At 36.2% G+C, this 21,895-nt stretch overlaps 1 protein-coding gene across 2 annotated transcripts in view; it reads right to left on the bottom strand.

Annotated features, from left to right (window-relative positions):
• Positions 1–21,895, bottom strand: part of LOC131029744 (uncharacterized) — a 229,446-nt gene that overhangs the window by 195,794 nt on the left and 11,757 nt on the right. The window contains exons 3-5 of one of the 2 annotated variants that reach the window (XM_057960386.2): positions 19,897–20,052; positions 5,311–5,421; positions 249–479 (exon numbers count right to left, since the gene is read on the bottom strand). In XM_057960386.2, the coding sequence (XP_057816369.1) occupies positions 249–479; positions 5,311–5,421; positions 19,897–20,052 (498 nt within the window). The remainder of the gene's footprint in view (positions 1–248; positions 480–5,310; positions 5,422–19,896; positions 20,053–21,895) is intronic. The other variant, XM_057960387.2, reaches the window with a different exon arrangement.

Raw genomic sequence — 21,895 nt, 5'->3', positions numbered from 1 at the left:
GAAATTTGTATCTCTAGCTCAGTAAGCACAGAAGTATATCCTATTAGCATTCATCATATCAACTTCTAATACAAAGCTGCAGTTCATACATCAAAAACCAAATACCCAAATTTTGTTCCCAGTATAAGCATGGCAATAGCCGCAATACCATTCAACAGAAGGCTTATCTATATTCATGTCTCAAAAGAGATTGTGTCAAATGAAGTTCAAGTTCACCCATGCATGGAGAGAGTACTAGAAATACGCACCTTCACAGCAGGATCACAGTTGCTGTCTAAAGATGCCTGGGGATAGTATTTATTAGAACGTGGAACTATCGACGTCTTCGGAAATGCATACATATAGTCAGTTTCCACTTCATCTTTTGCACTGTTACCACCCCCGCTATTCAGTGTTGAATATTTTACAGTATAAGAATCTATCCCACCTTCAGCTGGGTAATGTACACATGAGTGTGGAAATTTGTGACTGAAACTAAGCTGCATAAGAATCGATATTCATCAGCAATTAGAAACTATTATAGGCACAAATTGTTAATTATAGGACAATCTCTTAATTTGAAACAGACCATACGACAAAATATCAAAAGATGTTGGACACAGAGATTCAGACCAATTAAACTTGCTGCAAACGTTAAGCACCATAAATCCAAATTTTCAGCATGATGCTGAACATTTGAAATACCAGTGCTTGCAAAAACAAAGTAACTTCTGGTTGAACGAAATATATTTTCAGTTATTGAAATGAAAAATACATTTTAGAGAGAATAGTTGAGATATTAATTGGCTACCCTACAATGAACTACTGAAATAAAACTCATAATCATAAGGAAAAAATGTTAGACCCAATTTTCAAATTGAAGTATTTAGCTCAAGTAGATGAAGAAAAATGAAACAAAAGTTAAAAAGAAATTATTGAACAAAATCATTATTATTTCATTACTTTTGTTTCTAGCTTTTACCTTTTGGCAGAAGTTTTTCTGGACACGGGCATACCCCATGTCATCTAACTCTCTTGTAATATATTTGCTACACCTATTCCATGATCAACAGATGGAGCTCAAAACAAAGGAAAAAAATCAATTATCATTTTATACAGCTCATGAAAATCATAGTCAAATTGGCAAGAAGGCTTGAACAACAGCCACATATATACTTGACCCAGATATTAGAAGCACACATTACTACAATATCTAAACCTGCAGTAATGCCAGTGTTACTGTAATGTACAACAAGATCAAATTTAATGCACTTCTATATGGCATAATTTCTCCAGAAGTATTCACAAACAAAATGGGACAAAAAAGGCACAACTCTCTCTTCCATACTAGATTAAGAATGAATTCACCCAAACAAAGTATTAACAATTTTGCAAAATTTCCTTAAAGATGATTCCTGTTGTGTGCTTTCAGATTATACCATGATTCCCTCACCCACTGAATGGACTGTGAAGACAACTAAAATTCCGTGTGCCATTTTCTGACAACCAAGATAATAGGACACATTTTCTAAAAAGTAAAGTCAATACCCCTAAGAGAAGCCAGGCAAAATCTCATGTTAAAGACCAAAAAACTCTCCACAGACCCGAATTATTAGTCCAACACTAATTCCCTTGGGAGGTCAATAAGTGATCTTTACATCAGCAAAAGATTGTTTTCCTGCATGTCAAATTGTTTCCTTGCGAGGCCACCAATGAAGCAGTAGCCAATTCGGCGTATGATAACCCACCTTGTGGAAGCCAACTGTAATGTCCCATTTTTGCTAGCATAAATTAATTAAATTATTATTTTGTCTTAAGTTATGTTAAGGCAATTAAAATTTAATTAATTATTATAAATTGATTTTTAGAGTTAATAATTAATATATTAATAGTCACTTTATAGTTTGAATGTTCAATTTAATATTTATTATTGGAAGTTTTCAACTACCAATGAATGGTTGCCCAAAATAAATTATAAAAAGGAACGTTTGGAGAGAAGGATTGGTCAGGAAAATTAATATCAGAAGATAACAGGAGAGCAGTTTGCTTTTAGAGAACCTGGGGATGAAAACCCTCGAGGTTGGATGGGTTGAATGGAAACTCAATGCTGTCAATTTGGGTGAATTCACTGCAGGATTCACATTGAGCTTCAATGACAGAATTTGGGAAGTCTCATTCAGAGAAAAAATTTTAGAGCGGAGAAATAAATCTTTAGAGCGAGTTGAAATATTGCATATTATGTTCTGGCCGATATTTTTTAATATCAACGTGTAAACATCTACGGAGACTGGTTTAATTGATTGCTATGATATATCAAAGCCGCAAGACAAGATGTATACTCTTGAAGGGCGTAAGTATTCTGAAGTTTAATATTTAAATCGGGACCCTAGACTGGACGACTTGTTCAATGAAAGCTATATTCCTTTGTATTAGCATAAGAAATTATGTGATGGAACAAATGATAGCTTCTTCATTGTACGAAGATTGGTTGGCATTTATACAATCGTATTGCTCTTGTGGTAGTAATGTGTGAAAGGAAAGCCAATGAACAGTAGGAACAACATTACTGTAGCTATCTATTTAAGACATTATCAAACATCCCTGAGTACTGGTGATATCATTTCCAAGATGCTTATTGTAAATGAATGGGTCTTGAGAGTGATTAATGCATATAAGTGCAACATCAATTTTCGGTGGAGTTAGCATATTATTTTGAAAACTATCACATTCAGAATTCAGTGAAATTCTTGTTCTGGTCGGTACTATTCCTATCTGGGAGGTGTTAAGGGTTGGAGGCTACAGCAACAAAGAAAAGATCAGTCAGTGACTCTTTTTAGAAGCACTAGCTATAATAAGCCTATTTTTATCATCCTTTTCCCTGAGTGACTTCATGATTTTCAACTTCCTTTCAATTTCAACAAGAGTTAGTCTGAAAGCTTCCAGACAAAAGTTTGTTGAATTTTTGCCTTCCATGATTTGGTCACTGAATAATGAAAACAATTTGTTGAAAATTCTGATTTGAAACTGAATAACTGCGACAAGATTTCCTTCCCAACAAATTGGCAGGATTTTAGGTCTAATACAAAATCCCCACCTCAATATCTCACCCAATTTTTTGTTCTCTATCAGTTGTTTATGTTCATACAATTTCAGTTTGTGGAAGAAATGATTTTTGTAGTTTATTTGCAGATTTATCTGATGGTATCCAAATGTATGCATTCATAGTGCAAGGGAACCAAACTGAAATAACACTAACTTCTGAGATAAAAATCAGAATAGGGTTTCGACTTACATAATATTTAAATCAAAAATACATCGATAATACATTTTCTTTCTAACCTCAGAATTGCTAGATGTTTTGGAAATACATTGATATTATGTACAACAGAGATTCAATGACTAGATAGCATATGGAAACCTCCACATCCTGGTATGAAGACAAACTACTGTAGCCATGGGCCACTGTTCACATCCACTGTAGCATCCAACAATGAACCAAAACTTCCCAACAAACACCACGACCTTCTTCACACTTCCATTATGCTCAGTCAATTACTCCAACAATGTCCAGCAACTAAGCTAGGACCCAAGCACCCAATAATTTCAATCACAGAGTGAATGTTTGGACTCACACCATGCCATGGCTTTGCCACTTTACCCTCCATGTTTTCATGCACCATCAGCTTATAATCACGTGCAGAAAGAAAAGGTTTGTTTATCTATCTCCACACACTTGGAAGTTTTGCCTTAGCGCTTGCAAAGACCCCCGACCTATGCCCTCAACCTCACGGCTTTTCTCTAACTTGGTGGCTAGCAAAAAACTCTCAGCTGCAATACTTTTTAATAGCTCCTCATTTCAAACGACCCTTCAAAATGCTCAAGCGGCAGCAAATAAGCCCAGATGGCTTGCACAAATATCCATGACCTCCACAAAACTCACAACTTGGTCACAATGAGAAAATCATCCAGCTATACCATAACTATCGACTCAAATATGATATCAATAGAATTGCTATCTTCACACCTTAGCCACCTGTTGACCATCAACCTTACTTTGCCAAAATAATATTTTATTCTTCAATACGTCCAAACTTCAAGCAATACAAGGCCCAGGTTCTAAGATTTAAATGATTAATCATTCCCGGCCAATATGAATCAAATCATTCAGCCCAAAATAATATTTTATTTACCAGCAATAAAATATTTGTTCTCCTGTGATAATAACTAATTCTGAATATGACACTAGAATAAACCCTTTTATGAAGATTTGGTGAATATCCCTGAATAATAATTTCTAAAATTTGTCTTCAAAGAAGACTTTGCAAATTTATTAATGAAGCCCACCTATCTCCCAAGAGTTTTTGCCTGGAGTTGAAGAATGAACCAGGTTCAATCACTGAAGACAAGATTTCATAAAATTATCCAACACACCAAATGACTTCATTCATCCTCCTATAATCTATACTGGAACTTTCTGGAAAGAATATAATTTAAATCCATTTTTTATAATAAGTTTCCGGGAGTACTTTTTTAATAAAATGACCAACTCATAAATTTCCCATTGGCATAATATAAAGTCACTTATAATACCGAGAAGCTTAGAACAATATAGAATTTAATTAATTAATTTTTTTACGATCTTTTTTAAATAATTAAAATTAGTCGTCTTTTAGTTTATTTATTTTTTGACAACTTAATTTTAATCATTTAATTATTTTCTAAGGTCAAATAAAAGGGGACATTACATCAGATGGACTCATAAGAGATCTCAATCAGATTGTGTTTGAGTAGGAAAGACCAGACCATGACCCGAAGGACTATGGCAGGAGGCACAAGGAAGTTGAATGCTTCTGAAGTTGTCTGTCATAACTGTGCTGATTAAAGAAGTTTAAAATGCCACTGATGCCACTCTTTGCGAGAATCTATAAACCAAATTCCAGACATTAGAGGCTGGTCAAGTCTACTTAACTTGCTACCCCTTGGTTAAGCTAAGTGAACTTGACTAGGGCGGAGATTCCAAGGTTAAGAATGCTTGAGCTTGAGTCATACTAAAATGAGTGACCTCCTAAGAAATTCTAGTGCCTCAACTCTATGAGATCACCAAGATGTAATGGCTGCTAAGTTTATAATCTCATGAGATATGGATCAATGAGCATTGACTCAAAACTAGGCAGTTAAATCCTGATAAATCATCTCTTGATCTGATACACGGTGAAAACAACACTTGTATGAAAATATTTGATATAAATCATTGATCTTGATTCTTTCTTGATAAGTCATTACTATTCAGATAATGTTGAAAACTGCAGGAAAAGAAAACAGTCAGCTTACAGCACCAGAATTCCAATCTTTGTATTCCCATCTATCATTCTTCCCAAGAACATTGAACTCTGTTGAGATGGGTAGCCAATTGCATGCATCAATGGTAATACGAGCCACAACCTGGAATGCCAAAGTAAAGCTTTGATTAAAATTGCATTCCAGCTATAATTTCACATCTCATTAACTATTTCACAATGGAATCATAAAGTTTAAGAGAGAAATTTGAAAATCACAGGACATGTGCGATCAGAGATCTCAGGAAAATGATCCTGGAAAGGAATTCAAAAGCATGTTAATAAGAGAGACCAATACTAGGAGGAAGTTCAAAATATATTGTCAAGATGCGCACACTCAGAGATCTCTGGAAAATGATCCTAGACAGAACTTTAAAACAATAGCATAGAGAACTAAACAACCAATGCGACTTATGTACTTAAAAAGGATACATCTGACGATGGTGTTTTGAAAAGAGATATATCTTCAATACTCGGGTGAGGAAATAATACTTTTCCGATCTTCTGCACTTGCTTGAAGGATTAATAATGATCAAATACAATACAACTTGTGTAATTGAATGATTCAGGGATGCATTTTTAATACTCAGTTGAAGAAAAGACACTTTCTGATCTTATGCACTTGGTCGAAGGGATAATAATACTCAAATATTGAGCTTTTCTAGAAATGAAGCCTTAATTTATATAATTACTTGTTAGTTGGAAATATACAAGTTTAAGTTGACCTTCTTTCTATTATGAAGTAGGTAGGCCCTTTGCTTCAGTTTTTTATTTATTTTTCATAATCATGATTGTCTTCACATAGTTGGACAAACATGGCTGTACCCAATATTTGACAAACATGGATGTATCACATATTGCCAGAATCCTCTCAAGTTCTACTTCCTTATATATTGATTCCATTTCATGGTTTAACTTTAAATTCTATTTTTCTCTGAATTTTCTGGAAGACTATTAACCGTATTTTAGGGCCAAACTGCTTTCTGAGTTTCACAAGACACCTTCCTTGAATAATAGCATGTATTATCTTATGTTTTCATGTTTCTTATTAAGTCACATCTGGACACCTCTTAGAAAAAAGCATAGGGAGGTTTCTATTGAATTTTACAATTCATCCCTAAATGGCTTCTTCAATGACTGATCTTGGATCCTAAATTTCAATAGAGTATAAATTTGACTTCCATTTAAAATCATATAAGTAGCCAGGACAATATATCTCATAAAAAACATTTTTTTCCATAAGCGCACTAGCAATAGTCATATATGGGATGAGGGATTATGTAAGACTGATACTCCAAAAGATACTAAAACGAATCATTACCTTTCTAAGGACAATAACGAACATTGGAAATTATAACAAACTCTCAAAAAGTTGCCTATTTTGTTGTGTAGAGAAGAACTGGAGTAGGCAAACCAAGTTTGGAATCTAAATCTGCACAAAAGATAACAATGCAATAGTGGAAATCAATTTCATTACCAGACATCATCAAATTTTTGGTGCAACAAAAATGCACCACTAAGGATTTTATTCTATAGTAGACATAATATTTCCAAACTTCATGAAAATGAGCTAGTTTAACTACCAATTTAAGGTTTGCAATTTGTATATTCTGGCTGTAACCATGTGTTGAGGTTGTCGTCAGACCATGAATTAAAAAAAGTTCAATGTAATAACATATTTTAGTAAAAACATGTGGTGAGTACATATTGATGTTGAAAATTCAAAAATATGCAATATGTTTACATTCTACGTTGACAAAGGAGTATAGGTACAGCATGTACAAATAAAAGTGTCCACTTTTTGCTCAAGATCAGCGCTTTCATGTGGCTTGGATATATCCATACAAAAAAATGAAAAACATAAAAATAAGCCAAATAATATAAAAATAAACGGCCTGCACAAGTAGCGGAGTTGGCTTAGGTCGTGGGTTTGCTCTCCATTGGTCTCGGGTTCGACTTCAAGGCCCGGACTCACCCGATGCACCTGGCTTGCAGGTGGCTTGGTACATCCCCAATGGACTAGTCTCACCTCAGCTCGCCCCTTCCTGATCCCCAACTTGGCAATAAGTAAAAGTCCAAGGTAAGGCGGGTTGGACACTGGGCTGGGTCGCGGGGATACCACTGGCGCAACAAATATATATATATATATATAAAAGAAAATAATAAAAGATTTCTGATGATTGATAATAAAAAATATCAAAATGAGTCATGGCTTGTGTTACATCATACAGGCTTACATTATCATTCAAGAAAGGAAAATGCTAAATTTTAATAATCAACTTAAGAACTATATGAAAAAATCATCATATTGCTTTGAATCAAAAGAACCGCAATCAGGAAATGATACATTAGAACCAGATGTCTTAGGACCATTGAAGCAAAAATCATGAACAAATCGTGTTTAATTGGGAAAATCGGAAATCGGCAGGGTTGCCAATTTTTTCCCCCAAAAAATCGTAGGTTTTCCCAAAATCGTTGTCCCACAATTTTCAATGTGTTTTGGTGTTTAAATGCCTTCAGTTATATCTCACATATATCTCTATTCAATTATATCCTAACCAGTGTTCCACGGGCGTCGGGGACGGGGGGGACGAGGGGACGCGGGAACGCGTCTCTGGGACGGGGGGACCAAGGGTCTAAATTTGGGGACGACGGGGGGACGGCGGCGGGACAACGGCGGGGGGGGTGGCGGGGTGGTGGTGCTCATATACTTATACATATACATATAGTACTTGAAAAACTAGTTTTGAAAAGATGTATAACAATATAACAGTATAAGAATTAGATTTCAAATGAAACTATAGGAAATAGTAAATACCAAGATTAGTAGATTACTTAGATTAGTGATACGTAACTAATTGCTAAAAGTAAATAAAATTTGACAAATGAAATTGTCAAATTGGAGATTTCAGATTTCTCATTTCTATCATATGAATATCGAAAAAGGAAAACGAAAATACGAATATCTGATGCCATTGCAAAGTCTATAAGAATAAAGATGATTACATGATTCATCATTACAATGAGTAGCCAAATACAAATACGTGTAGCAATAGCATTACAAAAGAGACTAGAGTCAAATACAAAATGACAAAACTGAAAACTCAAACTGTAGCTAATGGAGGCCTCTAATCATCTGCGAACTCCTCCTCACTGGAACTGCTGGACTCCTGAGGATCAAGGTCCCTCAAGCTCACACCAACTAGCCCTGCATCTGAAGTGGTAGGATCATCCTCATCAATCTGTGAAGGCTCCTCTGGCTCTACATCCCATCGTGCCGCTGGACTCTCCTTGTACATGAGTGTCTTGCGGTTAATGAGACGCAAAGCACTGTGTACAGCCACAAGCTTCTCTGCTCTCTTAGAGGTAAGTCTGTTCCTCTTAAGAGAGTGGATGAAGCTATATGTAGACCAGTTCCTCTCAGCAGCTGAAGAACTGGAAATCTGGGATAGCAGACGGATGGCTAGAGTGGTGGTCAAAGATTTCGGGCGATGACAGTTCCACCATAAAAGTGGGTCCTCATGTGCCATGTTGTCTATATCCATCTTTGCCGCATCTGAATAACCTCTAAGAGTGGCAAATCTTCCTGAATAACCTCTAAGAGTGGCAAATCTTCCCCACTCAGTGTGCATTGTGCTGGCATCTCTGGAATCAAACATCTTCTCTATGCACCTAAAGAAACCCGCCTTCACCTCATCATCCTGAATCGGTGTCAGTCTACCCGGTCTAGCCTTGTACCACTTAGGATTCAAGGCAAAGGCAGCCATATGCAAAGGAGTGTTCAACTTGTCCCATCTACGTTGAATGATAGGCTGGATTTGCTCATTGTAGAATGCTAAAGAGGGGTCCTTCACTCGCACAGCAACCCTCATCTGGTCAAGCATAGAGTCAATGCACTCATACACCTCTCCAAGGTTAGGTGCATCCCCATCCCCATATCTGATCACCTGGAATACTAGAGTAATGATAGAGACAATGTATTTCGCATCAGTCCAAAACACATCACTCTTCACTATCTCCTTCACCCTTCTCCCTTGCTCTTTCTTGGCCTCAACCCACCTATTCCACTCATTAGTCATAACCATGAGTTGCAATGCCTCTTGCAACTCAATCATTCTCTCCAAGAGAATGAAATAGTATGCATATCTAGTCTCAACTGGTTTCAAGAACTCCTTCTTCACGAAGGTCCTGAAGAGTGCATGTGAAGTGTGGTGGTTGCAGATAAACATCTGCACATCTCTCGCATCGGTGACCACTCCTCTAATCCAGTCTATCTTCCCCATGTCCTTGAGTGCATTGTTCATGGCATGCACACAACATGGGGTCCACCAAATGTGTCTATAGGCTGCCTCAACGAGTCTCCCTGCTGCTCTACACACATGGGCTGCATCTGTCACTACTTGGACCACATTTTGTGGCCCAACCTCCTCAATAGCCTCCCTGAGGACCTGAAACTGGAAATCAGCATCTTTACGATGCCCTGTACAATCAACTGCTCTAAGGAAGTATGGGCCCTCTGCACATGTGACCATGACGTTGATGAGTGGACGATGGCTAATGTTCACACCCCGATGCCACCCAACATGCCTTCATCTTCTCCATCAAAATATTGATCTTGGAATAGCTTTTATCCAAGATCGAGGTCCTCATTTTCGTCTCCCCTGGTGGCACATAAGATGGTCCTCCCTTGGCCACCATAGCCATCATCTCCCTATAATAAGGAGACCGTGTAACATGAAATGGAATGCCATTGGCAAAGAAGAAATTGCCAATGGATTCATCTATCTCATCTCTCAGCTGCACATTAAACATATCAGTAATGGGGTTGCTCTGTGCTGTCTGCAACTTACGTTTCCCAGCCCTGGCGGCAGTAGAAGTGGAAGTGGATGGAGATCCAAACATCATTCCTCTCGTCTACGAAGCATGAGAAGTATGAAGTGCTGCCCTAGCAGACAAAGTAGTAGGCATTGAAATATTTGTGTCATCTAGAACCCCCCAAATCCTGTTAAACTCAATTCTGTACTGTATATTTTTGACTTCCTCCAAAAACTTACAATGTTTCACACCTTTTCCTCTCCAAAACAGAAAGTGTGCATTCACCCTACTAATGCTACCGAACCATTCTGTGTCACAAATATTGCACTTCCACTTCCTTGTTCCCCCACTTGAATGTGATGCAATGCCTTGTACTGATATTCGTGAAGCAAACTGTTTTAGAGGAGACTTAGGATCAAAATGACCCCTAGCATATGGTGCCAACAACTCTGAAGGGCAACTTGTACTAGCTGGTGCACTTGCCATAGAGCTAGATTGGGCTCCAGGATCAGCCCCATGGTCACCCCCCTCATTTTCAGGTTCATATTCTGAATCATTCTCACTATGAGAATGGATTTCCATGTCATCTTCACTCATGCCTTGGGAGCTCATTGTGAAATTGACACTGCATTTCACAAAATAAAAATAAAATCAGCCTAGTTTAACAATATATTTTTAAATTTTTTTCCTATTCATCTCAAAATGAGATTTGATGTTGAATCTTGAGGGCAAAATGATGAATCATTTTGCCCTCAAGATTCAACATCAAATCTCATTTTGAGTCTTGAGATGAATAGGGAAAAAAAATCCAAAAAAGACATAGAACAATGAAAATCAGAAAATATTCAAAAAAAACAAGAAAAAGTTGAAAAACCCTACCTTGTGCTTGAAAAATCTCTCCAAAATGTAGAAGAATCTTCTTCTTCCTCTTCTTCTTGCTTCTTCTAGCTCCTATCACACTTGCAATCAGCTTTTCTCACCCCTTCAATCAGTCTTCTTCAAGTTTTTCCTCCTCTTTAGCTTGCTGGAAAAAAAAATCAGTTTACCAAAATGAGACAATGAGACCCCCAAAAGGCACATGTTTTTTAAAATGTTGCTTTTTTTGTTTGTTTAGGCGTGGGGACGCAGGAGACGCCCAGGCGTCTCCCAAGGAGATGCCCAGACGTCTCCGAGGAGACGTCTCCACGTCTCCACGTCTCCCTGGGAGACGCGGAGACGAGGAGACGTCTCCACGTCCTAGCGGCGATTGGGTGGCGGTGGCAGGACGGCGGGGGGCGTCGCGTCCCCGTCCCCCCGTCCCCGAGACGTCCCTGACGGGGGGACGCGCCCAAAAAGGGGGGGGACGCGTCCCCGTGGAATGGGGATCCTAACCAATTATATCTCACATATATCTCTATTCAATTATATCTCACATATATCTCTATTCAATTATATCTCACATATATCTCTATTCAATTATATATGCCTTCAATTATATCTCACATATATCTCTATTCAAGTATATCCTAGCCAATTATATCCTAGCCAATGATGTTATTGTGTCTAAAATCGTTGTCCCACATATATCTCTATTCAATTATATCCTAGCCATGAAAAGCTAGTATACATCTCTATTCAAATATTTTATCAACTCACAATACATACGTACGACTCACAAGAGAGATTCTCTATTGTGTCGTATGCATAGAAACGAGACTTGGACTCGACACAACCAATGCTAGCCTAAGCCAACTCCTCCCTTTGCCTCTTCTTTATTTTTTTCGAGTCTCAAATGTCTCTAATAGAACTTGGCACTCACGAATAGCCTCAGGAAGTGCTAGTGTGCAAGGCTCTGCATCATGGCCACGTATGCCGGCAAGGTGGTATTTCAGTCTATTTATGCCTCCATGAAAGATTGTTTTGCAAAATTTACATTTTGCCTCTTCTCTTTTTTACCCAGGAAAAGGTTCAGTATATTTCCAAGTTGGATCTTTTCTACCCGGGATTGTTCTACGAGGAGGAGTGGAACTAGACATTGTTTTCAAAAGTTGAAGGTTGCTGGAATAAGACACAATTACAAAAAAATGAATATTTGTACATTGTTAAATTATAAATTAATACAAAAAATAATGTAATAGCAATATTTTGATTTTGATACAAAAATCAATGTAATAGAATTTGTATTCAATTTTTTTCAAAGAAATCAGCAAACCTACCATGTAGATTGTTTTTTTCATTTCAAAACATTAAAAAATCAACAAACCCTACAATGTACTTTTTTTTTTTTCAAACATTAAAAAAAATGTACATTGTAGGGTTTGCTGATGTCTTTTAAGTTTTGAGAAAAAAAACAATATACATGGTAGAGTTTGCTGATTTCTTTGAAAGAAATGAATACATATTACAAATGTTTTTTAAAAAAATGTAAATTTTGCTTATAAAACACCAAAAAAATCAATCTTACCTCTTGTAAGAAGGTTGAAATGAAATGCAACCTCTTTCCAATCCTCTCTAACAAGCTTTTGATGCACCAAATGCAAGTATTAGACTGCCCCAATGTGATTTGTTGAAGAAATTTTACTCCTCCTTGCTGGTTGCCCTACTATGCTCTCTTCTTTTTCCTCACAATGCACTCTTCTCCTCCTATTTTTTCAATGAACATTGCATTTAAGTTCATAGATGTATGTCATGCTTCTAAGTTCTTTATTTAACGTTAAGAGATATCTATGACATGAGGCAAGCATTGGGACAACATAACTGAAGTGATGAGAAACGAGGATTAGAGAAAACTTGTCTTAAAATTACCAACCCTACAAAATTCTAATTCTTCATTTTGTTGATAACGCACTTTGGATCAAAAGATATATATATATATCCTGGTTCAAAATTGCAACCTGAGATAATATCAAAACTGTGCAGAAGCTAATTGCATCACAAGGAGGATCTAAGAATTACAAAACTCCCAAGGTTGGTTTAGGATACTCATGTTCATAAAAGATTCAATGGAAACTACATTGCTTGAGGACAAGCAATCTTGGGAAGGGCGGACTATCATGCCCCGTCAAATTCCAGGAACTTAGCAATTTAATTGAGAAAGATTAGATGATAAGCAGCAATTACAAGGAAAAGATGGTGACCTATTAAGGAACCGATTAGTCCAAAACAAAAGTCAGTAGTTAGCAAAACCAAGTAGTGCGACCTCAACCAAGGTGGCAGTTTAAAGAAATAACAAATGATTAATAAAAAATCCTAAGTTGACAATGTTATCTGTTAGGAGAGACAAAAAAGGAAAACGTGTTTAAGAGACATTTTGTTATAGACCGATCTAATAAACAAAAGGCAAAAGTATATTACATGAAAGGACGTGATTAGAAGACTATTCAAAAGGTGCAATGAATTTGCAGAGGTGAGAAGGTGCAATCTGCATTAATAATAGTTAAGGTGTAATTTAAAAGAAATGCAATGAAGAAAGTCATTAACCAAGAAGAAGACAAATCACTTCAAATCTGAAAGGGTATGTCTTTTAGACGAAAAGGTAATATAGAGATTAAAAAGGAGATTGAGGGAGGAGCAGATCAGATTTAGATAAGCATAAAAAGGCATTCGATCTGTTGGAAGAAATTAAGGACAAAGATACGGCTTATTACCATCAGCCGAATCTAGGAGGACTAATGTGAAATTATGGCATTAAGTGTGTATATATATATATATATATGGAAAGAACAGAAGAAGAAGAGCAATCAAATCAAGGGGGATTGATCAAGTAGGAATCTGAATAAATAAATAAATTCAGTCATACAATCCCTGTGCATTTTACAAGTGATTGGGTCTGATGCATAATGCATAGACCATGATATTACTGATTTGCTATTTTGTCATCCATATAGAAATGGATGTAATTAACATATTATTGTTAATACATATTTATATATAAATATCAATTACTATATATATAAGCATAATTAATAATGAATAAGATACCTTTTAAGCATCATCCAATTTTTCATTCTATTGCAGAGGGGAGATACGGCACATATAAGGAGGGCAAGTAGCCAAGGGTCCATCTGTGTTAAGCAGGGCTAGATGATGGATGTGTTTTCATACCCCTGAACTCCAAAGAGTTAAGCAGGAGGCAATGTAATGGTCAAACTCCCATGCCCCTAAACCTATTGGATAGGCTCAAACGCGTTTTGTATGATCTCCCACGGTACTTCACAATAGCAATGGATTGATTGGATGGAGCTCCAAAGGCATTAATTGAATATCATGAGCATGGAAATTATATGTGTACATTGTTGGATATTATATTTATTTTGTGTTACTAATCTAATTGCAGGCTCAAGATTAAGATACCAATTCAACAATACACATTTCCAAACATCATCCAAACCCTAATTAGGGAAATTTGGGGAAAATTGAGTAGGGGTCCCGTATGGGACATTACAAGAATAGGAAGAAATTGTAGCAACAAAAAGGGCAGGAGCTAAGGATCAAATTATAGCAACATTGGAGAAGATTCTCAATTATAGATTGAAAAATATTATAGAAAAGATTGAAGAGGTTTATAATAGCTGCCATTGTTTGCTGCAAATTCAGGACCAATGTAAAGTCAATGCTCCTATTTTGAAGCCCATATATGAAAGATGGCAGCCTCAGCATCATAAACTGAAAACATTGTGTCTTGTTACTCAACATAATCCAGATGCTCTACCAAGTTTGAAACCAGCAAAAAAGACAGTTAAGAAATTAAGATGATGATTGATGAATTCCAATTCATACCAAGAGCTGAGCAAAGAATAAAGTCAAATATTGATTTCTTCCACACCTTCCAACACTGGTCAATACCAGAAATATCGGACAAGAATTCACAGATTAAAAGTTTGGAAGATTGGAAAGAGGAATTTCATCAAGTGTTGCCTATGGTTTTACTGAGGTTAAATGATGGAAAACAACCAAATGTGCAGATGTTTAATTTCATTTTGGATAAGATTATTGAGTAGAAACAGGATATGCCAAATTCATTTTTGAAGTCAAGGCAGTGCTCGATAATAGACTGAGGGATCATTTGGCACATATGCCACAAATTCAGAATTTCCAATGGCCAAATGAATACACTATTTTTAGTGCCACAAAAAGTATTGCCCCACTTTGGAGGAATAATAAAGCAGAAAAGAGTGATGCATTTTGAATTATGCTTTACAATATGTATAACCTTGCAAGACCGGTGAGTAACGGGTATCTACTAAAATGAAAAGATAAATGAAGCATATTCAACTTGCATTTGAATTAGGCAATAGATTTCAGTGCCTTGGTCTCTCATATTTTTCTTGTTACATGTCAGCTTCCAGTTGTTATTCCAAGTTGTCTGCATCAGCAAAGGCAATTTGAAGAAGCTGAGTCATCAGCAAAGTTTGTGTTTTGAACTTTCCCAATGATTTTCCCTCCAATAAATGCAAACGGTTTTTGTCTTGTGTGCTTATAAAGATGCCTTTGGCATATTCTATGGTTATAATGAATTGTCAAATGAAAATGCGACACATGTAAATGGCCCGAAGCTTGTTTTGCTCCCTTGCAAATTATAGAAGGGAATCCAAGGCCAAATTTAGGGGTTCTAATGTTTTGATTTGAGCGGGTAGATAAAGCTAAGTGTCTAGCTACAGTCATAGAGAAGAGTTGCAGAAAGTTTGTATGTTCATGCTATAGATTCAGTCAATTTTGAAATAAATGAGCACACTACAAAATTATCTCCGAATTGTATTTTCAATTTTCATACATTTCAATATATCAAGCATACTTTGATTTGTCATTACAATTTCCTTGTAATTGTGTGATGTGTGTGATGGTTTCTTTTAAGGAAAGAATTGAATTCTGTGTACACATTACTGTGAATTTGAGGATATAATTGGTATCTGTAAGTAGAATTTTGTAGTGATTAGTGTTGACACATTTATGAAATGCATAAATGTTGAGATCTAAATGATTTGAGTTAATTCAATTGCATGAACATACTTATGATTTGTATCTTGACTCCATTTCCCTAGGAGCCTCAATCTGTCTAGTTGTTCTTATCTAGTTCAGAAACAATCTAAAATGATGAGCTCCTTTTAATTTCTTGTTGTCAAGTGTAGATTTAGTATAGGAATTTGTTCTCAATTGTGCAAATATAGATAAATAACCATGAATAGAGCCAGTTCGTGGTTGAATTATGTTGCCATGGTTAAGATCCATTGAGAACCATCTGCTTAATTGCAATATTTGCTAACATTTGCTAAAAATCAATTAATATTGTAAAGGGTGACCCCCTTGGTCTGGTAGAGTCAGAAGTGCAGGTTAGTTCAGTCTTGTAACTGCTGAATCTCATTTGTTTGCCACTGATTCTAAAATTTGTTGATAGAATATGGCTGATCGGCTGATCCTAAGGAGTTTTAGAAAATCTATTGGAAACACCAACAGGCTGCTTGAAGGAGCATGTTATTTTTAGTAAGTCACCCGGTTGCTTCAAATCATTGTCCTAAGACTTCAAGATTACTTTGGCACACCAAAAATGCCTCCAAACAACAATAATCTACCCTCAAACCCCAATCGACCTCCTCTCAAAACCCTCATGCCATTTCCAGGCAAGTAAAACCAGCTAGGAAGAATGTACGGCAAGCAACAATAGCCAACAATCTCCCAACTCCCTTCAAATTGATCCTCACCAATCAGATATGCAATAATCTCTAGCTAATCAAAATATGAAGCTTTACAATTAAGTCCAACTTTGAATCCTGAATGAAATCGCCAAGTAATCCTCCAAATTGGGTCTCTCACCAAGATGAACGATGCTCCTTGCAAGGGTTTTCATCCTCACAAAGGCACAGGACGAACAAGTTCAACCAGCAAAGAAGATTTTCAAAATTTACAACCAATCATATGAATGAGCTCATAAAACTTGCTTTTATATCTCTCCAAAAGCTATGCCCCTTTTGCCTTTTGCTTTTAATTTAGTTTTTAAATCTCCTTATATCTCCAAAGTGGCATCGCATTCTAGAAGGCCTCGATTTAAATACTTTATTATTTTGGATGCCCCTATAGTCCTTTATTAAATATATTAAAACAGCGATAAAGTTAAATCTTTAATTTAACTTTATAATTTAAGAACTTATCATTATTTAATTTAAAAGTATTGAATTATATCAAATATCAAGATATCATCATTAACTGTAATCACTGACCACTCTAAAAATAGCAATATAACAACTGGCTTAGTCGGTGCCTAGAACTGACTTACTAAAAATAGTATGGGAAAACCATCCAAATCTACTCCAAAAAGGGCGTTATGCACATCTTAACCACCTAAGCTTAACGAAACATTTGTCACTGTTGGATCAAACTATCATCATGACTTCCCTAACCCAACTTATTAGCCTATAGGTACCCGTTGAATAGGCTAATAGTTCATTAAACATGAAGTTATTAGGAAGGGGACATTACATTGGTGAATCAATTAGGGAATGGACATGGCATAGAAACAGGCATAGTTAATTGTGCAAATTATATTGACATTGATACACCCTTAGACCTTGCTTTTGTGAATCTATTAACCTCTACCTTCATCCTCCTCTAAATCTAGACACACCTTAACCCCATGTCCTATAATGCCACGAGATAACAATATATCTTGCTGTTGTTCCATCTAAATCTTACTTGCAAATACAGCATAATTGCATAGGTCTTCAAAACGGTGGAAGAGCACTCAAACAGGTTATGTGGCTGTTCTATTTCACCCACAGTACTCCAAACCCTAACGAGCCCCAAGCTATAGTTGAAACTCTAACATTTATTTCTTTCATTTGATGTTCACTACAATCATTGTTGCTGCCCATGTTGTTCTATGAAAAAATGATGCAAGTGCGAGCTAAAATTAGAAAAAGAAAAAAAATCAAACATTTCTTTATCAAAACTCTGAAAAAAACGAGAAAAAAAAACCGAAAAGATTCACTTACCTCTACTAGTTTTTCTATCTCATTTCTCACTGGTCACTAATGCTACCCTAGATTTGATCTCTCTAGCTGCACCTTCAAACCTTGATCAAAAATATTTTTTTCCTCCAACTTAGCTGCAAACCTTTTTGGCATGTAAAAATGAATTGGAATGGAAAAAAGAATCTTCTTTTACTTATTAAGGTCTGAGTGTGGTGCAGGGGCCCACAGAAAACACATAATTTTTTATTGATTTTACGCTCTCTTTTTTCAAAATATGCTTCTAACTGCAGCAGGGATGGCCAGCCATCCCCACATTTCTGGGATAAAGGCCCAAAAAAATTGATTGGGGATGACAGGGGGACATTTTCAAGGCATCCATAGTACAGGTACGTATCAAAAATTGCTAGGAATGCATCCCTGAGGAACATAGAAAATAAAAATCTTTGGCTCCTTATAAGGTTTTAGCAAAAGCAAGTAGATTGATATGGTTTGTCTATTAGGATATTTTAATAAAAATGAACACATAGTGGTGAATAGATTCCCTAAGGTTGTCATCGAAGGAGTTTTTAACAAAAGAAATCCGAATCGGATGGAACAAAACATCAAATAAATGAACAAATGCAAGATCAACTTGAATGCATGTCCAAAATATTACAAAGAAATAAAATAAAATAAAATATATTTTTAATTATGCAAGCCTAGGTGGTAAAAAGCATTAGAGAGAGAATATTATCTTGACAGATTTAACCCCGCATACAATCATCACCAAAAGGCTCATATAGGGACAAGCATCATTTGGAGTGCAAAGATGGTCTTAGCCCAATTGAGGACTAACTCACATCATCTTCAGTGTGAATAGATAAATGGAAGAGGCCAAAAGAAGAGTGGGAGGAGAGGGTGTGTGCCTTTTGCACAATCGAAGCAGTTGAGTCAGAGAAACACTTTATTTTAGAGTGTGAAGCTTACAGTGACATTCACACCAAATACACAGGTACTTTAGCTGTTGTTTCTTTATAGGATCTGTTCAAAGAAAAAAAAGGTTGAGAAAAATAAGAGAGCATCATTGATGCAGAAATCTGGAATGACAAGGTCAGTTGTCCCTTGGTCTGTCTTTGCTCTTGTGGACATTAAAAACCTTCTATTCCATTCTATTCAATGATCACAGTGTTAATTTGACATGTATGATTTTGCTATTATCTTTGAACAACTAATGTCATGAGAGACATCCAGATTTCCGTCACATGTCCCTAGCAAATAGGCAACATCCCTCAATGTCTTGAGAACATTAGAAAGTTCCCAAGTATCCCCTCTAAAACATATCCTAAAACATGAGATATAAATCCAGAAAAAAAGAGACCATGGGCAATACGCTCCCTCTATGTCCTACAGATGTTCTAGAACACCTCAAGAGACAATGGACACATTCCTGTCGAACACTGCATGTTTTTAGCTTACAGAAATTTCTCTTTTCCAAAGTATTCCTCCCACTATAAAGAAACATTTCATTGTACAACATATAATCCGATTTGTTATTTGCATAAACTGAACCATGATTGTAGATTTTTTGCGCCTTGTAATTTTTTTCAGACTAATGATAGCAAATGATGCTTTGGACATGCACGTGTGAATAGTATTAAAGTAATTCTAATTAGTTTTAATCATCAATGAATATTAGTAATATTCTTCAATTTCCCTCTCTCACGTGGATGCAATGCCTGCAAGAGGATAAAAATTCTCACAGAATGTAAAAAGACCAAAATATTTTTAAGGATTTTAACTCAGATTCCATATAACATAAGAAGAAGCAATCTATTTTTCATTACCTTCCTATCTCTTAAATGGACGCTCAAAACAAGCTCTCCAAACTGTTGTCTTAATGCTTTAAAAGAATCTTCTCCTTCAATTTGAATATCCAACCGATTTTGTGCATTATCTGTAAGCCAGAATCCTGTTCGAACAAATACAGCCAATTGAGCAATCTGCATTTCACACATATCAAAGTGAGAAATCAATATATGAAATGCCCAGCATTAAATTAAACAGAAAAATGGCTGATTACTATTATAATTCCTATGTAGCAAGGTATAAACACAAAATGAAATACAATCTCACAATAGCATCTTTAACAAAGGTTCTGTCCTTCATTCATGCGGATTAAAAGTTTTTCATATATCTTATGTCATGACTACTTCCCAGATTTCTTCACTTTCACACTGAACACTCAATGCTGCAGACATGGATTTCTTTCAAAATCGACATCACCAATGCTTTTGCTTTGAACCAGTAAACTAAGCAAGCAAATTCTTGACCTAAAACTTTCTAGATTCGACATTGTCCTTTTTTCATTTAAAGGCTGTCAGAAGATTTTACTTTTTTAGAACAACACTTAACATCCTCTTCCTGGCTGAGTACTTGCAAAGTTAATACCAAATATATAGCCACGTGCCAAGTATGACATATCTCTGCAGCTGTTCAAGATAATCTTTGGTCCAAGTTGCCTAACTATGCTTCATAGAAACTAAAAAATAAATAGAACATGTATTTAAAAGGTAAAATGCCTTGATATTAATAATGTGTGCTCTATTCTCCAATCAAGGGTTAGTAGTACCTAATAATAGAAGAGCAGAGAAATGAAGGATACCAATAGATAGAGTAAAATTGAATTTTAATGGGGCATTGAAAGGGAACCCAAGTATATTGGGTGCAGGTTTTATGCTTAGAGATTCTAAGGGTGATTTTGTTCTTGGGGGATTGAAACATTTAGCTATTGAGCTGAATGGAATCCTTTCATGCAGGTGTTCAAACAGTATATGTGGCAGGATATAGGAATTTAGTGGTAGAATGGGACTCACAAATAGTGGTAAATATCATGAATAAGACATTTTGGCCTAAATAGAAGCTCAGGACAATTTTAGAAGAAATTTCAAATGCAAAAAACATGTTTGATAGTTTTAAAGTAATGAAATGCTATAGAGAGCAAAATGGCATTGCAAACTGCTTGCCCAATCAAGGCATAAAGCAAATGGTATTATACATCTATTGAGAGTAGAGATATTAAGGATTGATTAGGTCTTTCTAATCTTCTCAATTATGATTGGACAACTTGAGCGTATTGGCTAAGATTTACAGCCATAGATGGTCATTATAGCACTTAAAGGTTAACTGGTATAAAGTATCAAAATTAATCAATATAAGACTATTCAAACATATTAGGTGGGGTGGTGACATTCGATGTCAATTTCACATGTGTGGTGGAGTCGTGTGCAGTATTTGTAAAGGGAAGATTAGGAATTGTGGTGGGATGTCTTTGCTTTGCCATCCATTTGGGAGTGTTTTACACAAGTACACCTAGGTCATTGCTAGGTTATATTGGAGTATTAATGTTTATGACAAGTGGCAGTAGCTCTAGAGACCCTCTTTGCCATGGTCATGTCTCTAGCCATAGGCTGAGAAAATATTTCAATTGCAATAGTGCTGGTCATATGAAGGCGATTAAAGCAACATGAGGATTTGGTGGAATAGATGAGAATGGTCAAACACAAAGAGAAGCCTCTATTTTAGAAGATTCTAAAAAGAAGTTAAAGTTGGTAGCTCATGATCTAGAGATCCAAGAGATTATTCAGGATCTCCTAGTTCAATTGTCACTAGTGGAGGGTGATGTACTAGAGGATAAGGTTCCACCCTAGTTAGAAAGTGGAAGGTTAAAATGAAAGAGGTTGGGGAAGACATTCGAACTACGCATGAGGAGATAAAAGCTCTAATGTTAGATGTCCAAATCCTTGAAGATTTTTGCTAGGTTCCTTAGATTTTAATGCAACATAT

Source organism: Cryptomeria japonica, chromosome 9 (genome assembly GCF_030272615.1).
Source record: "Cryptomeria japonica chromosome 9, Sugi_1.0, whole genome shotgun sequence".
NCBI classification, from domain to species: domain Eukaryota; kingdom Viridiplantae; phylum Streptophyta; class Pinopsida; order Cupressales; family Cupressaceae; genus Cryptomeria; species Cryptomeria japonica.
The sequence above is the reverse complement of the archived record's forward strand: the minus strand, read 5'-3'. Positions and strand labels throughout refer to the sequence as shown.